This window comes from Diabrotica undecimpunctata, chromosome 3 (genome assembly GCF_040954645.1).
Source record: "Diabrotica undecimpunctata isolate CICGRU chromosome 3, icDiaUnde3, whole genome shotgun sequence".
In the NCBI taxonomy this organism is placed as follows: Eukaryota; Metazoa; Arthropoda; class Insecta; order Coleoptera; family Chrysomelidae; genus Diabrotica; species Diabrotica undecimpunctata.
The window spans coordinates 149,151,949-149,177,938 of NC_092805.1; the positions used below are offsets into that span (position 1 = coordinate 149,151,949).

At 32.4% G+C, this 25,990-nt stretch overlaps 1 protein-coding gene across 1 annotated transcript in view; it reads right to left on the reverse strand.

Annotated features, from left to right (window-relative positions):
• Positions 1 to 24,442, reverse strand: part of LOC140437533 (cardioacceleratory peptide receptor-like) — a 178,363-nt gene extending 153,921 nt beyond the window's left edge. The window contains exon 1 of the mRNA XM_072527113.1: positions 24,267 to 24,442. Coding sequence (XP_072383214.1) covers positions 24,267 to 24,347 — 81 coding nt within the window. The 5' untranslated portion in view covers positions 24,348 to 24,442. The remainder of the gene's footprint in view (positions 1 to 24,266) is intronic.
• Between the last annotated feature and the right edge of the window lie 1,548 nt (positions 24,443 to 25,990).

Consider the following 25,990-nt stretch of genomic DNA (forward strand, 5'->3'; position numbering starts at 1 on the left):
GCACTTCTGATGACCTCTTTAGAGCAACGATATCGAAAGTGAGAATTGCCATGATGGTTGCCAACCTTTTTAGAGGAGATGGCACATGAAGAAGAAGAAGTAGTTACCCTACCGGACAAACAGTGTCCTAGACTTATATATAGATATATTTAATAAAATCGAAACCTCGATTATTCGATAGTTCTGATAAAATAAATAAAATAAAAAAAATGTTGATATATTATGTAAAAATATAAGATTTTCCAAAATAAAAAAATATGCAAAAACCGTTTGTTCAATTTAAAAATAAACATAATCCGAGATATAAAATAATTCTTAACTAAATAATTTTGGGTCTAGCTTTGAAGACATTTTAATAAACTGAAGGCATAAATCAAAATGGTTATTTATATTAACTTATTTTTTACAGCATTCATTTCGTTCTCAAAATGTATTATCGAAAAACATCCATCATAATCGTCTTTTGTATATACGGATTTAGATAAATATAAAGCTAATAACATTTTTATTAGTTTACAATATAATGTTTCGACAGTTAAAAGGTTGTCAGTGTAAGTATTATTAACCCATTAACAGTTTACCATGTTTATATAAATATCGAAAACAAATTCAAGCAATATGCTTTACAAATGTAAACAAGCAAAGCCAATTAGAAGGTTGGAAACAAAAAATGTTATTTAAAGAGAGCGTTGATTGAATTTAGGGAATTTGTTTAAAGTTATTGATATTACTAAGAAAATGTTAAAAAAATATTGTAACTATTATTAAGCCCAAAAGGTAAAAAATTAAAACAAAATAAACCTCTCCTTTGCATAGAAAAATCAGGTTTTAATTTAGATTTATATTCATTATCTTAAGTAATCTGATAAAAAGCTGTTTAAGATCAATCGAAGATATGAACTTAGCATCTGTTACTTTAGAAATAATTATATCAATTAGGTAGGTATAGGATAACTATTAGGAACGGTAACAAAATTAAATTTCCTACCATCGAAACAAACTGGATGTGAACCATCTTTCTTTGACACAAGCCATAAAGGAAAAGATCACGGTATACTGGTAGTTAAGAGTTCTAAACATTAAGTTTAAGTATTTCATCAACTAGAGCATTTAAAACTTTCTACATAGCATAATTCCATATAGCATTCAGTGGGTTCAAAGGATTACCAATGCTGAGGTACTACGACGTCTAAATAAGGAGTTAAAAATTATGAACAGCATAAAAAGAAGAAAACTAGAGTATTTTTGTCATATAACCAGAGGAGAAAAATATGAGCTGCTGAGAATTATTATGCAAGGAAGGATCCAAGGAAGAAGAAGCATAGGAAAAAGACGCATCTCCTGGCTGAGGAACCTTAGAGAATGGTTTAACTGTAGTTCACTACAACTTTTCAGAGCAGCAGCCAACAAAGTGACCATAGCCGTTATGATATCCAACCTCCGATAGGAGATGGAACTTTAAGAAGAAGACATAGCATAAAGCATATCAAAACAAGAAAGACGTAATATTTAGGGCACATTACCAGAGGTGCGTCATATGAGATATTAAGGCTCATAATGCAAGGTAAAATCAAGGGTAAAAGATCCATAGGAAGACGAAGAATTTCCTGGCTAGAGTGGTATAGCTGCAGCTCGGTAAATCTTGTCAGAGCAGCCGCCTATAAGGTACGGATAGCTGTGAAATAGCCAACCTCCGATAGGAGAAGGAACTACAAGAAGAAGACATAGCAGGAGATAGTGGATACTGTCTTTGCTTAATAGGCTTAGCATCAGCAGCATCTATATGATGTTTATATGGATGTGTTTTACCAATGGGATCTGTATTGCTTAATCTCTTTAAATAATTTAATGACTGAATTGAGTTGAGATTGTTGAATTGCAGGAAGATTTACACACCTGATATTTACTACATAAGTATACAATTCTGTAGCCATAAATAAAAAGTTAGGGAAATTCAAAAAAATTTGAAACATAGAGCAAAATCCATAACTAATATTATTTTATGTAAAATACTACTAAAACATTAACTGACCGAGTTTTACCCAATAAGGTAACAGGTAACCAAATATAACCTAAGGTACTCGAATGTTTCCATCAGCAGCAGTTAACTGAACTAAAACATCATAACTAAGATTTAAATTAAGCTTTTTAAGCAGAAATAAAGAAGAAGATCCAATAATACTAACATTACTGCCACTCTCAAGAAGTACAGAGATTGATTGACACAAAATAAAAATATATGATCTATTATCATTTATATGAATATCTAGTATTGGACCAGAATTTAACTGTACTTTTGAGTACATAGTACACACTAGAAAAGAAAGAAAAACTAGAAGGTAACGGTTCAGATTGTACTAAAAGAAAAGTACATATATCATTGTCAGATACTAATGGAGCAGTTGAAGCTTTTAATGAACATAAATAAATAAATAAATTCGTTTGCCCCAACATCCGAAAAAAGGCTGATTTATTCCATAACATCACCATCACGGTCAGTGATGGTGATGTTAGTGACCATAGTCTTAAAGAGTTTGTCCAAAATTCTAGAAAAGGAGCTAGAGAGATTCTAGGGAGGATTAAGCCCCCAGTTACGCCTTTGGATACATTAAATATTTAACTAAAAACCTGTCATTTATTCCTATATACCTGCTAGTAGGGTATATAGGTAGCGGGTAGGAACTACTTTTCGGATAGTCCTATCAGGGAAAGTGAATCGATCCCTGCCTTTCGCAAACTCCAGGTGTTTCCTGACCCGGGAACTAGTACCTACTAAGGATCCCTTGACCAGAGTAACAGTTGTAGGCCACAACGGCTTGGAGGAGATCCAAGCATTCCAGGATCCAACCTTTAGGGGATGAAATAAAAAAATAAAGGGAAGACAGGTCTCTATGGGCCGTACAGAAGGCAAACGGTCTAGAAGCAACTGCAGCAGCTCTAGTCCTCCAGGGTGGGGGTTGAGGCATCGGTTTAACCCTTCAATACTTGTTAAAAACTTTAAAGGTTAAAACTTCCAGTAACAGGCCTCGAAACGATTGAACAAACGAAGACGTCTTAAGCTTAGAAACTGGACTATGAATATTGGTACTTGGAACGTTCAAGGTTCAAGGGATCTGCAATAAACTCAACGACGTAATTTCGGAAGCCAATAAATCAAAAATGGATATCTTAGTACTTACCGAGACTAAAAAGAAAGGGCAAGGCTCAGAAAACCTAGCAGAATACGACCACTTTTTCTCAGGAATACAGAAAGATAAAAGAGCCCAGCAAGGAGTGGCCATACTTATAAGAAAAACACTTAGAAGTTGCATAACATCCTGGGAAGCAGTGAATCAGCGCATCATCAAACTTAACCTGACCTGCATGGGTAGTAAAATGACCATTCTTGGTATCTATGCAGTAAACGAGGACGCTTTATTAAAAGATAAAGAAAAGTTCTTTGAGCTACTATCTTACGAAATATCAAAAATAGGAACATCAGAGAAATACTCCTATTAGGAGACCTAAATGCGAGAACGGACAAAAAAGTTAAAGATAAAATCATTGGTCAATTCGGAGAAGATACTAGAAATGACAATGAAGATAGCTCATCAACATATGTGAACAAAATAACCTGAGAATAATTAACGGCTTTTTCCAGCATCGAAAAATACATAAATTCACTTGGGTTCAACAATCAAGAAATTTGAAATCCATTAAGGACTATGTGATCGCCCGACAAAATAAGCAACTCAATATACAAGACGTAAGGGTGTTTACAGAAAGCACATGTGGAAGCGACCACTACCTAGTAAAGGCTAAAATAATGCTCATACGACTATCCAAGAAAAAAAACACAACGAGGAACAAGAGCAAAAAACAATAGAAACTAAATACATCTTGGATAGCCTCAAACGTGAAAGAACAAAGGCACTGTACAAAAAGCGACTTGATGAAAAGCTCTCATAAGACAACTTTGATAGTGTTAAGCACCATTCCATAAAACAATGTCTTAAAAGTGCAGCAGAAGGAGCCCTTGGTAAATATGAAAAAACCGAACGAATGAAGCCATATTAGTGGGATGAATAAATCGAAGAAAAAATAAAGAATAAACGACATAAATAACACAAACACTTAAATATAAATACTGTTTAAAGTAAAAACGAATATCAAACAGCTCAAAGAAACGTACGAGGTGCGATAACTAAGAAAAAAAAAACGAATACTGGGAAAAAAACTGGTCCAGAATAAACACTTACTGGAATGGTAGCAGAAGCACCGAAAGCTGGAAAATACTTCGATCTCTTCGACAAGATAAGACTATAGACATCGTCTCACCGATTAGCCTAGATAAATGGGACGAATACTTCGCAAATTTACTGGCGGAAGAAAGAGCAGAATATTTGCAAACACCTCAAACACAATCAGAGGTGCAAGTACATACAATAGCTTTTCCAATTAGGATTGACGACAAAGAAGTAGCACGAGTATGCCAAGCATTAAAGAATAGAAAATCAACAGGCCTTGGCAATATCCTACCTGAGCTACTCAAGTACGGTACAAGCAAATTATATAAGCAGCTAGCCAGCCTTTACAAAAAATTGGTGAACGTTTACGGGAAACTCATTAAAAAGAGAATGGAAGACGAATTCTGTGATATAGAGGTCGAAGAACAGGCCGACTTTAGAGCAGGTGGATCAACTATTGACATCTGTTTAGTGTTACCCAGCTAATCGAAAAAAAGTAGCACGAAATCAACCAATACATCCCCCCTACGTGGACATTAAAAAAGCTAATGGTAGTGTGTTTGTCACAACAAAAACTCTGGGAAACTCTCGAAAAACAAATATTAGTGTAACCTTAATCAAAGCTATTGAAGACCTCTACAAGAACAACCCAAATAAAATAAAGCAAGGTCAGGAGGTATCCAAAGGTTTCACTATCAGCAAAGGACTCAAACAAGTATGCTGAGATATGGGAATTCCTCTAGACGACGTAATATTGTACACATTGAGTTTTGCAGACGACCAGATAGTGATAGCCCAAGATTATGAAGACCTCAAATATATTACCCGTAAACTTATCGAAGAATACGAACTATTAAGGGCTATAAGTAGATATCAAGAAAACTGAATACATGTGTATTGAGGAAATTTAACAAAATCTAATCTTGAAAGAAATACAGCGAGAAATAAATCACTGTCAAAAATACAAATATTTAGGCATACAAATATCCAACGATGGCAAATTACACGAAGAAATTAAACATAGAAATAACCAGGGAAGACAAGCCATTAGGCAATTAAACAGTGTACTGTGGGACAAAACAATCTCCGAAGAAAACAAACACAAAATCTATACAAGCATTATAAAAAGCATTGTTACATATGGAACTGAGGTGTGGCACTGAAAGGAAAATTTTTTATCAGAACTGCATTAGAAGTAACAGAAATGGACTTCTGGAGAAGAGCGGCGGAAAATCAAGATTAGACAGCAATCATCTAGATCCGAATAAATCAACTAAGATGGTATGGACACGTCCAAAGAATAGATGAACACAGAATACCAAAGTAAGTATTGAACTGGACACCGCATGGAAGAAGAAAGCAAGGTAGACCGAGATTAAGTTGGAGAGAAGGAATCGATAAGACTTAAGGGAGAGGGGAGTTGAAGAAAACTTTTGGAACGACCGAGATAAATGGAGACTGGAAATCAGAAGACGGAGTAGAACGTTATAAACTAATTGATTGAACATGAATGCAAGCATCGTTACACATAACAGTAACAGGACAGATTATTATTTACTTTAATCTCGCATAGAGTACACTGTTAAGTTATTTTAACATTATACTGAGATTTAAAGCTGAACATGCACTATCTCCCCTACATTTCTCACTAATAATCGCTTCATTTATTAGTGTGTGTATTTAAGGATTCGTTAACTAATAGTAATTTAGATGAAAGTATGCAATGAAATTACCTAAATTAATTAATTATTTGTCTGTTTCGTTGTAGAAATTATATAATCTCCAGCTGTACTTGTTTGCCGTATTTGTTGTAGTTTGTTACAAAAGTTTCTTAAATCAGCAAATAGTGACTTCATTTAACGCTCAATTAATAACTCAATGTTAGTTTAATAACGACTTGCTGTTTGCTAACTTCATTATGATTGTCTTCTGGATATAGACTTGCCTTTATACAGTATTACAGCTATTAAAAACTTTTTAACCAATTTAATTTAAAACTTGAGTAACTAGAGTGTTTGATTTAGGAAAAATGGACAAAGTATTAGAGTAGTTTTGAAAGATAATTTTTATCTCTTCACTTTTAAGTAGTTCTGTATCTAGATTAAATAAATATAAAAGATCTCTTATAAAAACTGTTTCTTTGTGGTATCTCAAATTTTTTCTTGTTAATGAATCAAAAATTGCGAAATAAATTCTTTATTTGACTTTCAACATCCAGACTGTGAACGATTTTTAAAATATTGTTATATACAAGTAATTGTCGTAACAAAAAAGTATCGTTTTTTTTTATTTAGAAACATACAAACCATATAAATGACACAGGTACACAAGAGTTCGATTTATATATAAACATAAATCTTTAAATATTTTAATACACCTTTAGTATTTACAGTTAAGGTGATTTTGATGTCATCTAAGTTTCCATATTTTCTTCTTTTTCCTTCGTAGTACTGGCAATCAATCAGAATATGCTTCACCGTCAGTGTTAAGACAACAGTTTCTGCAGGTTGGCGATGACTATTTTTTGATTAAGAATTTGTGGGTTAGTGCTCCATGTCTAATTTTTAGCCGGTTAATTATTACTTAGTCTCTTCTATTTAATGGATTATTTAAGATGGTCTTCACCAGAGGAGAGATTTCAATTAGTTTGGTTCCTGTATCTTACCAGTGGTCTTGCCATATATTTATACAGTAAGCTTTAATTAGGTTTTTAAGATCGGTGTGTGGGTAATTTCTTATTTTCTTAATTTTTTTGTGAATTGTGAGTTTATTCGACTTGTATTTGCTAGGAGAATATCCAATAGGGCATTTAATAAGTCTGTAGTGGTGACACATTTATCCTAACTAGGCGTTTTAAAGAAAATTAAGGCTTCCTAACTGGCTATGGTCTCACCTGTAAGGATGCAGAAGTTTATATGTATGGATATAGTGTGAATAGTGTATTTACAGTAGTGTACAGTAGAGTACAAGTGTTTGATGATAATCGAATTTGTAGTTGATTAGGGGTAAAGGTAATATTGTGAAGTTAACTATGGTCAAATGAAGTGGTCTAAAGAGTGCAATTCAGAATTGCTGAAAATTAGAGACCTAGAAATAGATACTGTTAAAAAGACCATCGAACATTGTAAGATCCAAGACAGGCGAATTACTTACTACAATAGATGACCAAGTAGAGGGATGGAAAGAGCATTTTCAGGAGATGCTAGGTATTCCCAGAGATAACGCAGACGAAATTGTCGAAAACCCGCAGAATATAGACTTGCATATTTCTTGCGAGGCCCCTTCCAAAACGGAGATAATAGCAGCTATCAAATCTCTGAGAAACAACAAGTCACAGGGAATCAATAACATTGCTGCTGAAATACTTAAAGGCTGATCCGCATCTAACTGCTGAACTTTTGCTCCCCATAATCCGAGAGGTGTGGGAAACAAACCACATTCCAGCGGGCTGGAAAAAAGGTAACATTATCAAGCTTCCAAAAAAAGGCAACCTCACACTGTGCAGAAATTGGAGAAGAATAACCTTGCTTACTGTCATAAATAAAATTTTCACGACCATCATACTGAAAAGAATAACGAACAAGGTTGAGTTTCGAGCTAACCAAGCAGGCTTTAGACCAGAATCCTCCTGCATAGACCACATAAATACTGTGAGGGTAATAATGGAACAATCGGTTGAATGGAATACACCCCTATACATGGTTTTTGTTGATTTTGAACGTGCCTTTGATAGCTTGTCTCACGCTGCTGTATGGAAAATTTTAGAGCTAAGAAACATCCCGGAAAAAATAATTTCTATTATAAAGTCACTATATACTGATGCGAAATGCAGCGTGACACACAATGGGATCAACATTGACGAATTCGACGTACTTACTGGAGTTAGACAGGGATGCGTGCTTTCTCCGTTTCTTTTTAACATAGCTATAGACTATGTTCTCTCAAAACTAGACTTCGACACAAGAGGGATATAATGGACGTTAACCACATGCCTAAGGCCTAAGCGATCTACAATACCTGGACGATATCTGCCTATTAGGTCAACGGTTCCAAGATCTGGCTTACCAATTGGAAACACTTTCCACTGAAGCCAATAAAATAGGTTTGAAAATCAATATTAGTAAAACCAAGTCCATGAGAATAAATGCAAGGAACAACACGCTATTTACTATCGACAATATGCACATTGAAAATGTGGAAATCTTTACGTATCTTGGAAGTGTCATAACAGAAAACGGAGGTACAGAAGACGATATTCGTATGAGGATACGAAAAGCCCAACAAGCTTTCAGCACGCTCAACCCTGTTTGTAGATCTGGCGAGTATACTACAAGGACAAAGATTCGAATATTCCGATCAAATGTCATGTCTGTTCTACTCTACGGACGTGAAACCTGGAAAGTGACAAACACCCTCACAGACAAACTGCAGGTCTTTGTTAACAAATGTCTACGAAGAATTGTTCGTATATTCTGGTCTAACACCATCAGAAACGAAGATCTGCTATACCTGACCGAACAAAAGAGGGTACAAAATGAAATTAAGTCCAGAAAGTGGGGTTGGATCGGTCACACACTCCGAAAAAATAGTTCCAGTATCGCAAAGACTGCCCTAGAGTGGAATCTTCAAGGGAAAAGAAAAAGAGGTCGCCCAATACAAACTTGGAGAAGATCTATCATGGACGAGATAAGAGGCCAAGGAAAGTCTTGGAATGAGGTGAAGGACTTATCGCAAAATAGAATCCTATGGCGCGTTTTCACTGAAGCTCTATGCTCCACTTAGGAGTTCAAGAACCTTATATAAATATATATATATATATATATATATATATATATATATATATATATATATATATATATATATATATATATATATATATAAACACCATTGAACAATCGGACAACGACTTCTTGAATATGTCAATGTTGAGCCTTCCAGCTCCCTACCAATACGGATCTGGCTAGAAGACTCAAGAGAAAGAATCCCTTCGAATTAGTGTTCAAGTGTACCAAGTGAGTAACCATCCAAAAGGAGAAAGGTTTAATCCATGACCAATTTTAACTACATTTTTTTTCGAATGCAAATAACTTTTAATAATGAATCCGAATCAGTCATTAGTTTTTATATATTTTTTGCAGTTTAGCTGAACGAACCTATAGAGAGACGTGAACCTCAGACAGACATGCTGCACTGAACACTGAAAAAATATAAACACAGTTTAAAAACTAAAAAACAAATTAAACTTTGTTTTATAAGAATGCAAATCTAGGCCTGTATAGTAAATACTTATTTTCAATATAAATTTTTACCTACAAAAACATATTTTACAAAAATTTCGTCTCATCAAAAACAGTTCTAAGCATTTTACTTTTTATTAAATAATAAAATAACAAAGAGTGACCAATTTTCTTTTGTGACACACAGCTTTGAACAAAACATTGGACGTTATTAATATCCGTTTATGAATCTTCTGGAAAATTGGTCCTCTGAATAGTTCTCCGCTTTGCACTTTCCATCCATTGTCGTTACAATTTCATATAGAATAATGGTTAAAGTTATTTGATGTCTCTTGTTACGGGTACATTTAAGGCATTATCTGACTTTGGTACAAAACGAATGAAATTTCCTTTCTGAACGAATAATATTTTAAGCGACTATAGAGTGCGCGTGTAAGGTCTGCCCAGCCATAACTATTTTCTAAGACGTAAAACTTAAATTAATAATTTTTAATTATAACTTAATTAAGGCACTAGCACCTTGTGTTAATGATATTTTAATGCCGTGATCGTTGTTTAACTTACGTTAAACAACGACGACGTACGTTTCTAAGCTTTTGTCCGATTCTATTTCACCCGTTACATATTTAATTATGATATATTTAATATTCCTATCTTTAAAATTCCTCATAATACACCGACCGATATTATTGTAATTAGAACGGCGTTTACCGTAAGAGTGAAAAAAAAATTAAAACAGGATTTAAAAAGTGCCAGTTTTCTTCTACGGCGCTCAACTTTTCTATCAAATAAATATTCTGTTTAATCATCATTCTTCGATTTAAATTTTCATTTAATTAAGTTCAATTCTCATTTGCCCCTCTAGTATACTTTTTGAATACTAATTTTCATTTAGTTCCAACTTGTTTTTAAAACTATTTGTGTGTTGGTAATTCCGAACTACGATTTTCAATTAACACTACAAACTAATAGAAGTAGGAGATGTGTGTGTGTGTGTGTGTGTGTGTGTGTGTGTGTGTGTGTGTGTGTGTGTGTGTGTGTGTGTGTGTGTGTTTCCTTCGGAAAAATTTTTCCGAAGTGGAAATTGAAACGTCAATAAACATATTTTAACCTTTAATTGTGGCTTATTCCCATTTAAATATAAATTAAAATAAAAAACTCATTAAATTTTTCAATTTTTATAGTCTTTTCAATGATGCATCAAAAGTAGGGGTTCGCAATTTAAACTTTTTTGGTTGTGGTGGGTGGGTGTTTTGATGGGGGTGAGTTTTCTTTCATGTCATTTTAGTTCCCCCTTACTATCCTACAAACTGTTTCAAGCATTTTTCTATATCAGCTTTTGTTCGTGATATATAGCACATTGTAAGTTTTAAAATTGACACACTGTAGAATCTTTTTTAAGTTAAATGAATGACACAAATGCTCTTTTAATGCAAGATACTGGCTTTGTAAAGTCAGAGCGCACGAGTTCGAATCTCGGCACCAACAACGACATTTTCATTTCTAAAAATGATACGAGCCGTTCACCGTGCTTCGAAGGGCACGTAAAGCCGTCGGTTTCCCTGGGCTAGTGTGCATCTACACTAGCTACTTGAAACAGGTTTAAAGATGCAATTGGCGCCGGAACAATCCGAAAGGATCTCCCCGGCAAAAAAAGACATACGATATTATTATTATTATTTCAATGCACGTGTCTTGATTTCATTGGTTTGGTATACATTTAATGTTATCATCGCTCTCAATTATTTGTAGGTAAGCATGATCTGAATTACAGTATCTTCAATAATCAATTGCGCTTTTGTATCTGCTGATTTAGTCATTATCATGCATTTCGTTTTCTTCAAATTCATCTTTAACTCGTATTCATGACAGCATACGTTAAGGTGTTGCAATACTTATTGTAAATTATTGTTGTTATCCGTCATAATTACTATATCGTCTGCAAAATATAAGGCATTCAAAATTTCTCTTTTGGTAGATATTGCACAATAACCCGATATTGTGCGCTTCTTTAAATACCGCTTCAATGTAGACAATAGCGGGTACAGCATGCAAACCTAGCGGACTCTTCTTGATATCTCAGATATTCCCGTTGTCATCTCTTACCTTGGCAGTTTGATTCAAATATAGAATAGATATAATTTTTATATTATGACTGTCAATCTCAGATATTCCCGTTGTCAACTCCCACCTTGGCAGTTTGATTCAAATATAGAATAGATATAATTTTTATATCATGACTGTCAATCGACAGTCCAACAGGACAGACCTATCCAATCTATCCAACAAAATAATTTCCTATTAGTATTTTATAAAATTGAACACCTTTCCTTTAAATTTGCCGGTAGGAATATGTATTTTTGTAACGAAAACTTTTACAAATAACTTCCATAAAATAAAATACCACTTAAAAATTTTTTTATGCTATTTACATTATAATAATACCACGAGCTATAATTAGGTATATGCCGCCGTTTATGGAGGCTAAAACAATTTAAAGCTTCTGCTTAAAACCGCGTTAAGTATTGAGTAATTTTCAGGTTTATATTGCAAAAGAAATAATAAAATAAATGTTAAGAAATAACGGACTTTTTGTTGTATACTCGATACACTGTATATTTAGGTGTTACATAAATATTTTATAGTTGAAGTTACAAAAATATGTACTATTAACTTTCGATATAAAAATGTATCCTTTTAATTTAAAACATATCCATGATATCATATCAGGATAAAAATTTAATAATTGAAAGAAAAGAGATGACTCCAATAGAAAATCGATATAATAAGGTGTTTCTGCTGGCACAGCATGGAATATAAATTCAAAAATATTAAAATGTGTAGGCTAAATAATCAGGAAGTCTAAAAAATACGAGTAGGACTTAAAAAGTCGCTTCGTCAAAAATAGAAAATGAAATGCCGATTTAATAAAAGACAAAACTGAGAACAAATAACGCCACCAATACCAAACAATATAGCAAATCATAACATACTAAATAATTTACAGAGGTATATTCTACTTTATCGAACTGACAAATGTACCTTCTCATATCTGGTATTTACCATAATCCGATCGGATTCAACATGATGTTGGTAATGATATATACTGTCCACCAATCAGCCTAATTGGTTTATAAGTATAATTAAATTAAAATGTTTAAATTGAAAGCTGTTAATGAATTAGATAGAACGAAACTTACATAAATTTGAACTAAATATTTTTAAATTTTTATATATTTAAATCCAAAATGATATTTTTTAAACTGTATATGTACATTTGAAAATTATATTCATTAAACCTGTTAGTATTAAATTTTAAAATAAATAGTTGAAAGATCAATTTCTAAAATATATATTGCCAAAACTCGTAGCAGTAGTCCTCTATATGGGTTTGAAAATTTTTTCTAGTGGCGTGTTTCGCACTGAATTTTTTTTATTTTTGGAACCAAACCACAATGATTTTGATTAAAATATAGTTTTTTCTTGCGTTCAGTTTTCTATCCAAAAATCGTTCAGAATTAAAATTTTAAAATTGGATGTAACCTGTAAAATATTTTTTCCGCTACTTTTATCCAAAGTATACATTTCCTGGCATCATTGTAGGGAGCTAGTCGTACTTTTACTTCCTAGGGACGTCATGGTATGTCATCGATGAAATACATTATTGACGTCCTATACTATATTCAATTACGTAAGTATTGCTTGTCAAATTTAACGTGATACTTGGCCGATTTGAAATTAGGCTCCACCCACGATGCGCATTCGACCATAACACAATTCGTCCTTATTATTTCTTGGCCCTTCGAAGTGCAAGGTACTTGTATAGTCTGCGACAAAGTTTTTTTTTATTTTTCTTATGTTTAAAGTTACTGTGTGTTAAAGAAATATCGTCTTACAATAGATTTGACTTTTTAAATAATTATTGTTAAGTATTTTAAATTGTAAACATGGATTTTCAAGGATAAGTCTTGTCTGGACAAACGAGGGAGATAATAGCAAACGTAATAATTTTTATGCAGAGAGAAGCGATGCAAAATCCGCATGTTAAAGATTTTAAAAAAGTTCGAGAGCGTGTTTCCTTAGCAACGGGAATAAGTATAGCCACTATAAAACGGATCTCTCGTGAAATAAAAAATACAGAAGAAGGTGCTTCTACATGATTTTCGACGCCTAACAAAAGAATGAGATCTGCCCCAAAATCCAACTTGGGCGATTTTGAGAAAGGTTTACTTCGGCGTATAATAATAAATTATTATGTCACGTAAAAACGAGTTCCTACATTGCGACATATAACAAAAAAAATAATGAACACAATATTTATACAGGGTCACATGAAACTTTGAGAAAAGTGATGAGAGATATGGGATTTCGATGGAAGAAAGCGAAGAATAACAGGAAAATCCTAATGGAAAACCCGATATACAAGTGCTCCGAAGGAAGTTTCTTAGAAATATTAAACAATATAGGAAAAAAAATCGGCCCATAATTTACATGGATGAAACTTATATTCATTCCTCTCATATCCATGACAGCTACTGGGGAGACAATACCACCGAAGGTTTGCACAAGCCAGTGTCCAAAGGGCAAAGGCTGATTATTGTTCACGTTCATAAAAAACGCATGTTTGACATTTAAATCTGGTACGAAGTCTGGAGATTATCATAGCGAAATGATCTATAATAATTATAAAAAATGGATTCATGAAAAACTTATTCCTAATATACCAGCCCGTAGTGTATTGGTTATAGACAATGCATCATACCACAATGTCCAAGTGCAAAAATGTCCCACTAAGGGGTGTAGAAAAGACGAAATGAAGGAATGGTTAACACACATATCTCTGTAGGAGCTGGGTTGTACGCTTGTGTGTGTGTGTGTGTGTGTGTGTGTGTGTGTGTGTGTGTGTGTGTGTGTGTGTGTGTGTGTGTGTGTTTTTATTTAAAATAAAAATTATTCTTAATCTATTTTCTTATGGGATAATATTGTAATTTACTATTTTTATAGCCACAATTTTAATTTAAAATAAGTTTATTTTGAAGTTTCGAGTTCCACTTTGGAAATCGTTAACTCAAAATACGAAATACCAATAAATTAAACAAATTTTGTTTTTGTTACTTGGTAAAAAAATTCTTCTAATAATTTTATTTTATATATTTTATATATTTTTATTTACGATATATTTCTACAAAATCTCTTTACAAAAATAAAATATTCGGGAAAGTTAATAAAGTTATACAGTTTAGTACCTAAATACCGGATGTTGACAGCCATCCCAACGGGGCTGGTATTATTCTATTGTAAAGAAATAAACAGATTAAAATATTTATGACTTACTAAAATTTAGAACTACTGTTCTTTTATTCTTATACAGTTTACTGTAACGCAAATGTAAAGCTTTCATCTCTGCCAATATTCCGTTTATAAAATTACAGAACGAGACATTTATAAAACTGTTCGAAAAAACTGCCGCTTCAACATGACTGAATGGTCAATATTAATGAGTCAAATAAAATATATTTATTAGAAAATTTTTTTTGCCAAGTAACAAAAACAAAATATTTTGTATTTTGAGAAAAATTTCCGAAGGAAAAATTGAAACGTTAAAATAACATACAATATAGACATATCATAGAAGTTTCATTAATAAATAAGGTCACTCTCTGTAAACTTGTAGTATGGAGTGTACCAACGAGGCGAAGAGACCGAGCGCATTATGTATCTCTTTTCCTCCGAATGCGTTCTCACTTAATTTTCTACGCAAGTGGACAAATTTGTCAAGTATCACCTTAAATTTGACAAGCTGTATCTATACATTTTAGCGTTTATTTATAGAACACCCTGTATTTTGCAAAATGGTAATAAACAGTAAATTTATTTAACAATTTTTACATTATTAATTTGACTTTAATTTATAGATGTATAATGTAACCTCGGAAACCTTTTTTCATGGTGCTAGAAAGGTCATTAATGGAGACACTGCGAACAGCAACTAGATGGTTGGTGGAAAGCGAGTCGGAGGTTCGAAACTAGCTTTTGAAACCAGGAATGGATCCAACAGAAGAAATAATAAAGATAAGACAAGATAAGATAGACTAGAAAAAGCAGAGAAAAAGATGACAAGAGAGATAGGTTAAATTACCAAAAATAAGTGACGATAAGGAAAAGGGCCTACTTAACTTTTTGGGGTTACAACGGGAAAATTAAGAAACCTTAGAAACGAAAAGAGATAAGGAGAGATAATTAGGTTCTGAGAGTAAATACAAGAAAAGATATTAACAGTTAATTATTAAATAAGTGTGGTCAACACACTATATAAACAAATAATAAGTAATATGTTCGGTAGAATTCGTCCATCTAATTACCTACAGTGCACAGATTCTAAATGTGCCGGTGGGAGATGGCTTCTATGCGCTGTATTATAGTCGATGTATGAGAGAAAGTTTTCAAAATAATGAAATAACAAATAATAATATAAAATTTGTTATTTCATTATTTCGAAAACTTTTTCTCTCATACACCAACTATAATACAACGCATAGAAGCCATTTCCCACCGGCATATTTAGAATCTGTACACTGTACTTATATGTGATGTAGATGATGATGGCTGAACCATCAAGCCTAATCTTTCTCCTGGTCGAAGATATCGTGAGAGTTAAATATTTTTATTAGCAAATATTCAGAGATACTCTGTTATCAGGAAACTTATTAGGAGTAGATAAATAAAATTCAGTAGGTAAACAAAATTCAGTAGACGGGTGAATTGAAAAGACAATAAATACAAATAAATCTCCCGTAACAGTAAAAAAATGCGAAATCATTCAATATTCGCTCCGTGCGTGACTGACGCGACACCTACCGCCTTCACCTGACAGTTTTGGACCTACCAATTTTGAGGTTAAACATATGACATATGTTTGACATTGTTAAATACAGGCGAAATTGACAATTATTAATAATTACCTTTTTAATTATTTTTTTTCAGTTTATGTATAAAATAATTGTATTATTAAAAACTGGGTTTCTAAAAATTCATCATAATTTATCTTTTCAACCCCAAACGGCAAAGAAAGGGAAAAATCTAGTACTGGCAAATCAAGTTTTTCATGTGGAAGAGCATGTAATTAAAAACAATAATAATAAAACTTATGATATAAAAGCTAAAGTCATCAGGCAGGCTGCAGTTAGCTTGAAGCCTTATGAAATATCATTTAAGGTAAATTATTTTAAATTTTTCCTATTTCAATTGCAAAAAAATAAGATTATGTGATCTTTACTTTTTCATATTAATAGTACGAATCCATCTTTTTCTTTTCTCTAATTTAGATGTAATATTTGGTAACCTGTAAAAACTACACTCATTAGTTTTGCTATTATCAGCACAATTAAATACGCAACATGTATTTGCACCCATTTTTAATAAAATTTATGCGTAAAAAGAGAGGTCCAATTTTGTCATATTTCGCCGCTACGCACGCTGGCATCGTTTCAAGGTACCTTTACCATGTTTACGCACGGAGCGAATAACAGACATAGACACATGCAGAATAAATAAAACATAACATTATAAAGAACTTGATGTTTTAAAAAAATTCCAAAAGAGTTGATAATATAAATATCTCTCCTTAATGTTTTAGACTTATCTCGAGATAGCTTTAAAAGGAATAATTTATAGCAAGCACAATATAATACTAAATTAATTTACAATAAAGGTGCAGAAGTACAGAGACAAGATTTTAAAAATCGGTTTTACCATAACTTAAATAAGGACCAAACCGCACTTGGTTTACAAGAAGCTACTCTCACAGCTTTTATTTAAATAATAAATATTTGCAATTGATGAAATCGGCGTTCCCTAGAGGAATTGCTTATATCGGTAGTTAGCTTTAACCACCGATCAAGAAAATATTGTCGAAGATAGCCCGTAGATTACTCTACTTTGGAGATAATTGGAGCTAATATTAATAGTAAGACTACTTACAGTAACTATAGATAATAGTTTCTCTTAAATCGAACTGAATTTAAACTGTACTCAACTTTAGTATCAAACACTGAAATTAATTTATAATGTATATTTAATCTACTCGGGTGTTAGATCAAACTACTTGAGATACAATAGAAGTGTATATATACACTTATAACTAAATTTCCAGAGAAATAAATACGTCCAAACTCTTAGACAACGCAACCAAAAAGTCCACTTATCTCTTAGACTACCCAATGGAAAGTCTCCAGTCTTTCTCAAATTGGACACCCTATCCCCTAGAATAGAATCATCCCCAGTTAAAGAACTCCCTTTTAACAAAAATCAACTCATTTTCATTTTCGGCGTAAACTCATAAACATAACGGTGTTTTTTAAAAAGGGAAGCAAAAAGGCAAATAATTGTACCATATTGAGGGAAAGGTTCTCTTTAAAGTAAAGCTATATGGGAGAAGTTTAACAACAAATTTTATTACCCTCTTCCTAGCGCTATAATAAAGGGGTCTTAATGTTCTTTGTTCCCAAAAAAATGACGATTACTCTCAAATTTCTAATAAAGCAGCCATCAAGTAACTTGCATGTTTCGGTACGTCTTTTAAAGTATAAAAAAGCTGACAGATATAGGAAGAATTAGGTCTATAGAGAAACAAAATTCTAAAATACCGTTACCTTCTCATAAAAGACTATATCGGCACCTCTCATTCGTTTCGCAGAGGTGCAAAAAGAAGATTTTTGGGTACGGGTATTGGCGTAGCTGCGGTAATTGCAAAAGGTTTTTATAATTAATCTTAAAGTAATATATAATAATCAGTTATTAATCTAATTATAAAAAAATGGTACAATAAGGTTTTCGAATTTATGATTTTAAATTTTATACCATGATGTGGTCGATTAACAGATTAGTAGTTTCAAAGTATGTACACTTAATATATAACTACAGAATATAAAATAATATTTAAAAATGAGTGATTCAAGCGAATTTGAAGATATTAATAATGCACCACCAGATATCTTGGAACAAGTTAATGTAACAGTACAATCTTTATTACCCAAAAAATCCAAAGAAAAGTACGAAAAACAGTATTTAAATTTTAAGCAATAGGCCGAAGAAAAACATATTCGTGCTTACTCAGAAAGTGTTATTTTGGGGTATTTTTCAAAATTAAATTAAATAAAATTAAAAGCGTCTACATTGTGGTCCAAATATTGGATGCTACGTACTATGCTTGAAATAAAAGAAAATATGAATATTAAATACCCAAAACTAATTGCTTGTTTAAAAAAATAAAACTAGGGAAATAAAGCTAATAAGGAAAAAACCTTCTCCAGAGAGGAAGTAAATGAATTTTGACTAGAAGTTCCCGATAATAATTATTTATTAATGAAGGTAAGATATTTCCAAGACTTAAATAATTAATTTATTATATTATGATTAATAAAAGATTCCTTAATAGCATTAAATCAGTCAAGACCCAGGGGCCGATATCAAGTCAGACCATAACTCACTGATTTGCAAAATGAGGCTTAGGCTGAAGAAGATTCGACATAGTGTCAACCCAAAATACGATATTAGACTACTCAAAGACCATCGTACAGAACAGAGTGTAAAACAGTATATTCGTAGCAATTTAAATACCGTTATTCAAACTGATTTAATAGACCAGGAGCTTAAAAAATTAAATAGAGTTTCACAAGACATACAAGAAAAAACCCTCAAACCACCAAAAATTAAGAAAAAATGGTGGATAACAATAAGACATTAAACAAAAGATTAGTCAAAGATATCAAAAAAGCAGTCAGAATGCCTAAAGCCATACATCTGAGATAACAATGTGTGGAAATACAGCTATTACAATAGAAACACGATTCATTCAATATGCTTAAAGAAGCTTCAGGTTTATACAAGCCTAGAAGAGTTGGATGTTTGTCAAAAAAACCAAGGTAATCCACTACTAAGTGTGGAAGAGAGACTAGAAACTTGGAAGAAATATGTGGAAGTAACATTTGCAGATAAAAGGCAGATTCTCATTGAAGACTTAGAATGCCAAACAGGACCCCCGATAAATATTGAAGAAGTCACGGCAGCTATTAGAAAAATTAAAGTTGGTAAAGCTATAGGGCCTGGCAAATTTTATACAAAATTCCTGAAACTTATGGACGAACAAGGAATAAAACGGATAACAACAATATTTAACAAAATATAATATATATATAACTGAAAATATTCCCCAAAGCTGGTTAAAGTCGACCTTCGTAACTATACCAAAAAAAAACTAAATGCAAAAACATGCGAAGACTATAAAATAATTAGCCTAATGAGCCACTTACTTAAAACGTTTCTAAAAGTGATACATAACAGAATATATAAAAAATGTGAAGAACAAGTGTTTTGGACAACATTTGGATTCCGCGACACCTTAGGCACCCGAGCAGCTTTATTCGCTATACAAGTGCTTATCCAGAGGTACAGGGATATGAACTGTGATGTATATATTTTTGTTTTATCGACTAAAAGCAATAATGTCGCGCATATCAGATATAAGTCTAATATGGGCTGGATCTCAATAACAAATCAAAGTACATGGTAGTAAGCGTGAAATATTAAATACACATCTTTTGAAAAACCAACAGCCAATTGACAGGGTTAACAGCTACACATACCTTAGTACTAACATAAACAGTCAATGGAACCACCCTACTGAAATTAAACAACGCATAGGGGAAGTAAGATCAGCGTTCGTAAAGATGAAGTCTCTTTTTAGAAGTAGAGACATAGATGCTTTCTGAAGCTTTTTTAGGAAAGCTCGAGTCTTTCGAGATGTGGTGTTACCAGCGCATCTTACGAATTTCATAGGAGGAATGTGTGACTAATATTGATGTCCTACGGAGAATGGACAAGGAATGCTAGATCACTAACACAATCAAAGAGCGCAAATTAGAATATCTTGACCATTTTATGAGAAATAAACACAGATATGACTTATTGCAACTCATTCTTCAGGGAAAGGTATTCGGAAAGAGAGAACCAGCGAGAAAAAGAATATCTTGGCTTTAAAATCTAAGGAAATGATTTAATACGTCTACAACCGAACTGTTATGAATAGCTGCAAGTAAAGTTAGGATAGCTATGCTGATCGTCAACATCCGGAACGTATAGCCACCGTAAAAAGAAAAAGAAGAAGACATAATTAATAGAGACAGGAAAGAGAAACAATGATTCATACCCAGGGGTCGCTCAGCATGACTACCCACAGACTAAGTAAACCACGGGATAAGGAGTATTATTACCTAAGGAAAAAACAAAAGCAACAAGTTGCAATTTACAAGACCTAACAAAATCTAGAAGAATCCTAAAATTGACGGTTTGTTCAGAGCTAGAAAATGCATTAGATCAAATGGGCTACACGGTTTCTTGCAAAAGCTGACTATTCAATATATTTTTTATCACTTATCACATGCAAAAAAAGTGTGATCTAAGTCACTTGTATTGTATAGTAATTTTCGCACAAATCTGACTGAACTAAATTGATTATATAGAAATGTGCGGGATAACAGGCGTGACCGAATTTTTTTCGACATATAACAATATCCTATCTTCAAAAAATTTAAATTTTTATGCCAATAATCCGTCGAGATTTTCGGATGCACATTGTCATACGATTTAGACAGAATTTATTCCATTAAAGTTTCCAGTTATCATGTAGCTTGGCTTTACTTATGATTATGCATTCTCGAAGTTTAATACCACTCTACTTTTTCATTATGTTCCAGACAAATATGAGCTTTTATCCACGTAAACACTTTGTTAAACTGCCTAGTTCTTAAATTAGAAATTAAATATTTAATATAGGGATTAACGTTAATAGAATTTACGTCTACTTGCCTAGAGAAACTTTTTATTTAGAACGGATAATGAGTCGGATAATATGTTTATTTTGTTTTAGATCCTGATTTTCAGCATATTGACATACATTTATGATAACTACTATAGTTTCTGCTGAAAATATTCATGTGTTGGGGTACTTTTACTAAGTGAAGGAAATCCGATTCAAGTAATTTTTTAATAACGTTGCTAATATTACAAGTATCACGAAAAGCTATACATAACGTGAAGAAGGATTTTTTAGACCAATATTTTATTGTTAAATCGAAGCAGTTTAATACAAAAATGTTATTACTTACATATCTTTTATATAAGATTACAGAATAAACTTTTCAGATAAAAATTGTCTTCGGAGAGCTAAGGGATGTTCTAAAGCTTCCACAGGCAAAGGTTTACAGGGAGTAAACCCAAACATAGTTTAAAGTAGTGTTTTGTATCACTTTTAACCGTTTTAAAATGTAATTACTGGCCGAACAATAAAAAATTTATGTGTTAGCTCCCTACCAAGTTTTCCGCATAAGTTTTGAAAAATTTAATCTTTTATAACATGTTTTTATTTTATGAATGAATGGTCTCCAACTAAGTTTTTGGCCCGGCGTTGTGCAAATATACGTTACTTTATTTGTTATGGGAAATTGCATTTCATTGACCACAATTCAGTGTATTGTGCGTTGTATTGTGCAGTGTAAAAAACATACCGATCGGATAAAAGCTTCATAAATCACTAAACAGGTTTATGTGTCAGCTACCCACCCAGTTTTCCGAATATGTTTTAAAAAATTTAATCTGTTATAACATGTTTTTTTTATTGGGAATAACCCGCATCAAGGTTATTAGGTGGTAATATATATACTATAAAATATTATAATGATTAATATAAAATATAAACTATAAAGTTTTTACAAAGTTAATTATAATTTAGAATTTTTCTTGAAGTATCACTTATATTTGATTATACAATTTCGTTTTCCTTAAAAACCTAATGATTTTGTCACAATCCGCACTGTCTAAACTGCACTTTATATGACTTGGTAGTCCAGTAGCTTGTCTTTCCATTTGATATTATCTATAGTCTATAACAATGTGGCCTACAGTTATATTGGTCTCACAGGCGTAGCATATTCTAGGAGGTTCCTTCCTTAGTAGGTGTTCGTGCGTCAGTCTGGTATGTCCTATTCAGATACGATGTAGTACAACCTGGTCCCTTTGCTTTACTAAAATTGTTATTTTCGCTGATAGATCTGGGTTTGCTTGCCGCAATTTATTATTTGGTAAGAGTTGCCATCTTCGTAACCATAAGTTTTTTGTGTACCCATTGATGCATTTTTTCATATCTGAGTGAGGAATTTGGTTAGTTCTATCATTGGATCCCTCCATTTTACAAGTTCTAATACAAATTTGTATTTTGAGAACGATTTCCGAAGTGGAAATTGAAACGTCAATTAACGTACTTTAACCTTTAATTGTGGCTTATTCCCATTTAAATAGTAATTACTTGAAAATGCCACAAGAAAATAGCTTCAGAACAATATTAAATTACCGTCGATTTGATATAAATTTTATTTAAAATTGATTTTGTGAGCTTAAGTGACATTCAAAATCACCGGTCGCTTCAAACGTTGTTTCCAAGAGAACGGTTTATTCTACACAATAAGTGCTTATAAACATTTTTGTTCAAAATTATCTCTACATTTACATTTACATTTACTAGCTACATTTTTTATTTGAAATATTTTTTTCTATAACCTACAGATTTTTTCCGTAACCCCCCTCTACCCCTACGAGGGGCGTTTTAGGAAGAAACTGGGGTGTAAAAGTATTAAACTTTCTTGCTTTTTTGATTACCCAAAATTTACATTCTTAAGAAAATTTAGCTTGTTCGTATGATTCTTAGAGATTCAGTGTTATTTTCGTCCCTGACGACTGGAGTACTATGTAAGATATGTTATTAACTACAACCGCATAAGCTTGTTAATCGTCTGAAATATTGTTTACAGTGATTAAATTAAAACTTAAATTATTTTCTATTAATATTGCAACATCAGTTGTAACATCGGCTCTATCTTTGCTGATAATTAAATAACCGGTAAAATAATAATTTTTGTTTGGGTTTAACCAGAACTCGCTAATTAGGGCTATATCAATTTTGTTATCTTTTAAAGCTTTAACTAAACCAAGTTTATTGGAAACCGCAGAGTGGGCATTCCATTGCATAATATTAATTGAATCAATATTCTTCATCATACATTTGCTCCTCATGAGTACCACCAATATTTTTTATAAAATTAATATCAATTTTTGAAAGTTCATTAAAAGAGGAAACTTCATCAATTACTTTTTTAAAACTTACAAAAAAGGATTTTATAAAAATAATTCTGAAAACTTTTCTCTGGGTGGAAAAGCTATTGGTTTTTCAGAAGAAATATTTTGTCATTTTTGTTGACCATTATTGAAAAATAAAGTGAAGTCCTTAAAGAGTTTCAACAATATATGTCACCGGTAGAAACAAAATTTGTAAATAAAATTGAAAAATTAGAAATAAGGGATTAAGAGTACAATATACAGTTCCATATAGTCCAGAGCAAAATGGGGGTGAAAAAAAAATTCAATCGAACTATATTAGAAAAAGTTGAAGTTATACAATTTATCATTTAGATTGCCTTCTAATATATTTTTATACTTTTTTATAATTAGCACCTTATTATTTTAAAAAATAACCTATAATACATGTTTCCCTAATTTCCTAACTGACAATAAATAATTATAAAACAATTTATCACAAACCCATACATTTTTAATGTTAATTTTTCTTCCATTATTACTTTTAAATAGTAAATTTCTAACATTATTATCACTATACTGGTCCAACACAAATATCAAATATTTGTAATACCACAATTGGCATAAACTTAAAACTTACAGAAAACAGAAAACTTACCTCGTAAAAATAAAACTTGTTGATATGTGTCTCGTTCGTAGGTTCCGAATCGTTAATAATTTCATTTTTCACAGATGCCATATTTCAACCGAGACACCTATTCTAACTATTTATTTATTTTTAAACAAGAGTCACCCTATTCGCCATCCGCGTGATGATTTAAAGCACAACGAACAGTGAAAAGCGACTGTCTGCAAACTGCTAATTTTTAAAGTTATATATCGGCGGGAAGAGCCCGAAAACATGCGCGCTTTCCTCCTATTTTCCGAGTTTGGAAGCAAATTTCAGCATTTCACTTATCTATGTAAATGGTTGATTCTGCTAACATTTGATATAAGATTGTTCTATAAATAAAACACTAACAACTACTGTTTTCAGTTATTTATTCAAGACGGTTGTTTTGATGTTGGTTTATTGGGTTTAAATAATTCTACGTCTTTTCATTCAAAGTTAATATATAGTGCTAGCTAAAAGTTCACTTCCCTCCTTGTATCTTTTGAATGGTTATACTTATAATAGTGCAATTTGGAGTGAGTAAATAAACAGACTTAGGCTTCTCAACTAGTCATAATAGATAATTAGATGACTTAATATAATAGATAACAGATAATTTTAAATGAGACTGTATGGCAAGTGATATCTCGTTTGAAAGGTATTGAAGATTCCTATACAATCATACCAAATTTGGTTTGAGTTTTAGTTGATTTTGAACAACGGGTTATTTAACAATTAAGTTGACGTTTTTCAATTCTTTAGTGCTTTTACTTAACTTAGGTTAATTATTTTCATGAAGCAGAACGTCTTTTTAATGAAAAGTACCCCAATCATCCTATATCGAGGTCTTATTTGAGGAAGCATCTTCGAAAGTTTGAAGAAGCAGGTACTATTCAAGATTGCCAAACGATCTGGTCGACCAACAATTAGTGATGACAAAAAAATTTACATTATTCTAGAAATGGTGGTAAGCAATACTTCTTTTTCAGTATAAGTTGCGTCTATCTGTGGAATCAGTTAAGGGATACGACACCGAATGTTGGCTGAAAACAAATTTCAACCATACAAATTAAAAAATGTGCACCAAATTTCAGATGATAACCGCGACCGAAGATTTCCAATTAAGATATCCAATTAAAATATTAGGTACACAAAAACAATTTATTTTAGTGGCGAAAGTACTTTTCCCTCAATGGGAACGTTAACATCCAATGTGAAGTATTAGAGTGACACAAATCCTCATGTTTTCGTGAAAAACATACTCAATTTCCAGAAAAAGTAAATGTTTGGGCAGGTATTTTGAGAAACCACATAGTTGGGCCTGTGAACCCATCGATCTGGCCTAAAAACGCATGTGTTAATAATTTTTTATACCTGCGGAACAGTTACAAACCCCAATACCGGAGGTAGTTTTTAACCCCGACCTGATGCTACTCAACGTCCAAAGTATTAGAGGGTTTTCAGACGAGGATACTGTATGCGAGATACTGTATGCGAGATACAGAATTTTCGATGGCTACTGTATCGGATTCACGGGCATGCTCGTCAGTATGAAAATAGTAGCAGTGCAGTGCGGTTATATTTTTGGATTATGGATGTAGAAGAGTGTGTCATGCTGTGGTACATAATAAATAAAAAGAAAAAGAAACTGAAAAGACGACGTAATTTGTGGGTTCATCCTATTGTAGAATTAAGAGAAACCAAGGGAACGTATAATTTGATGTATCAAG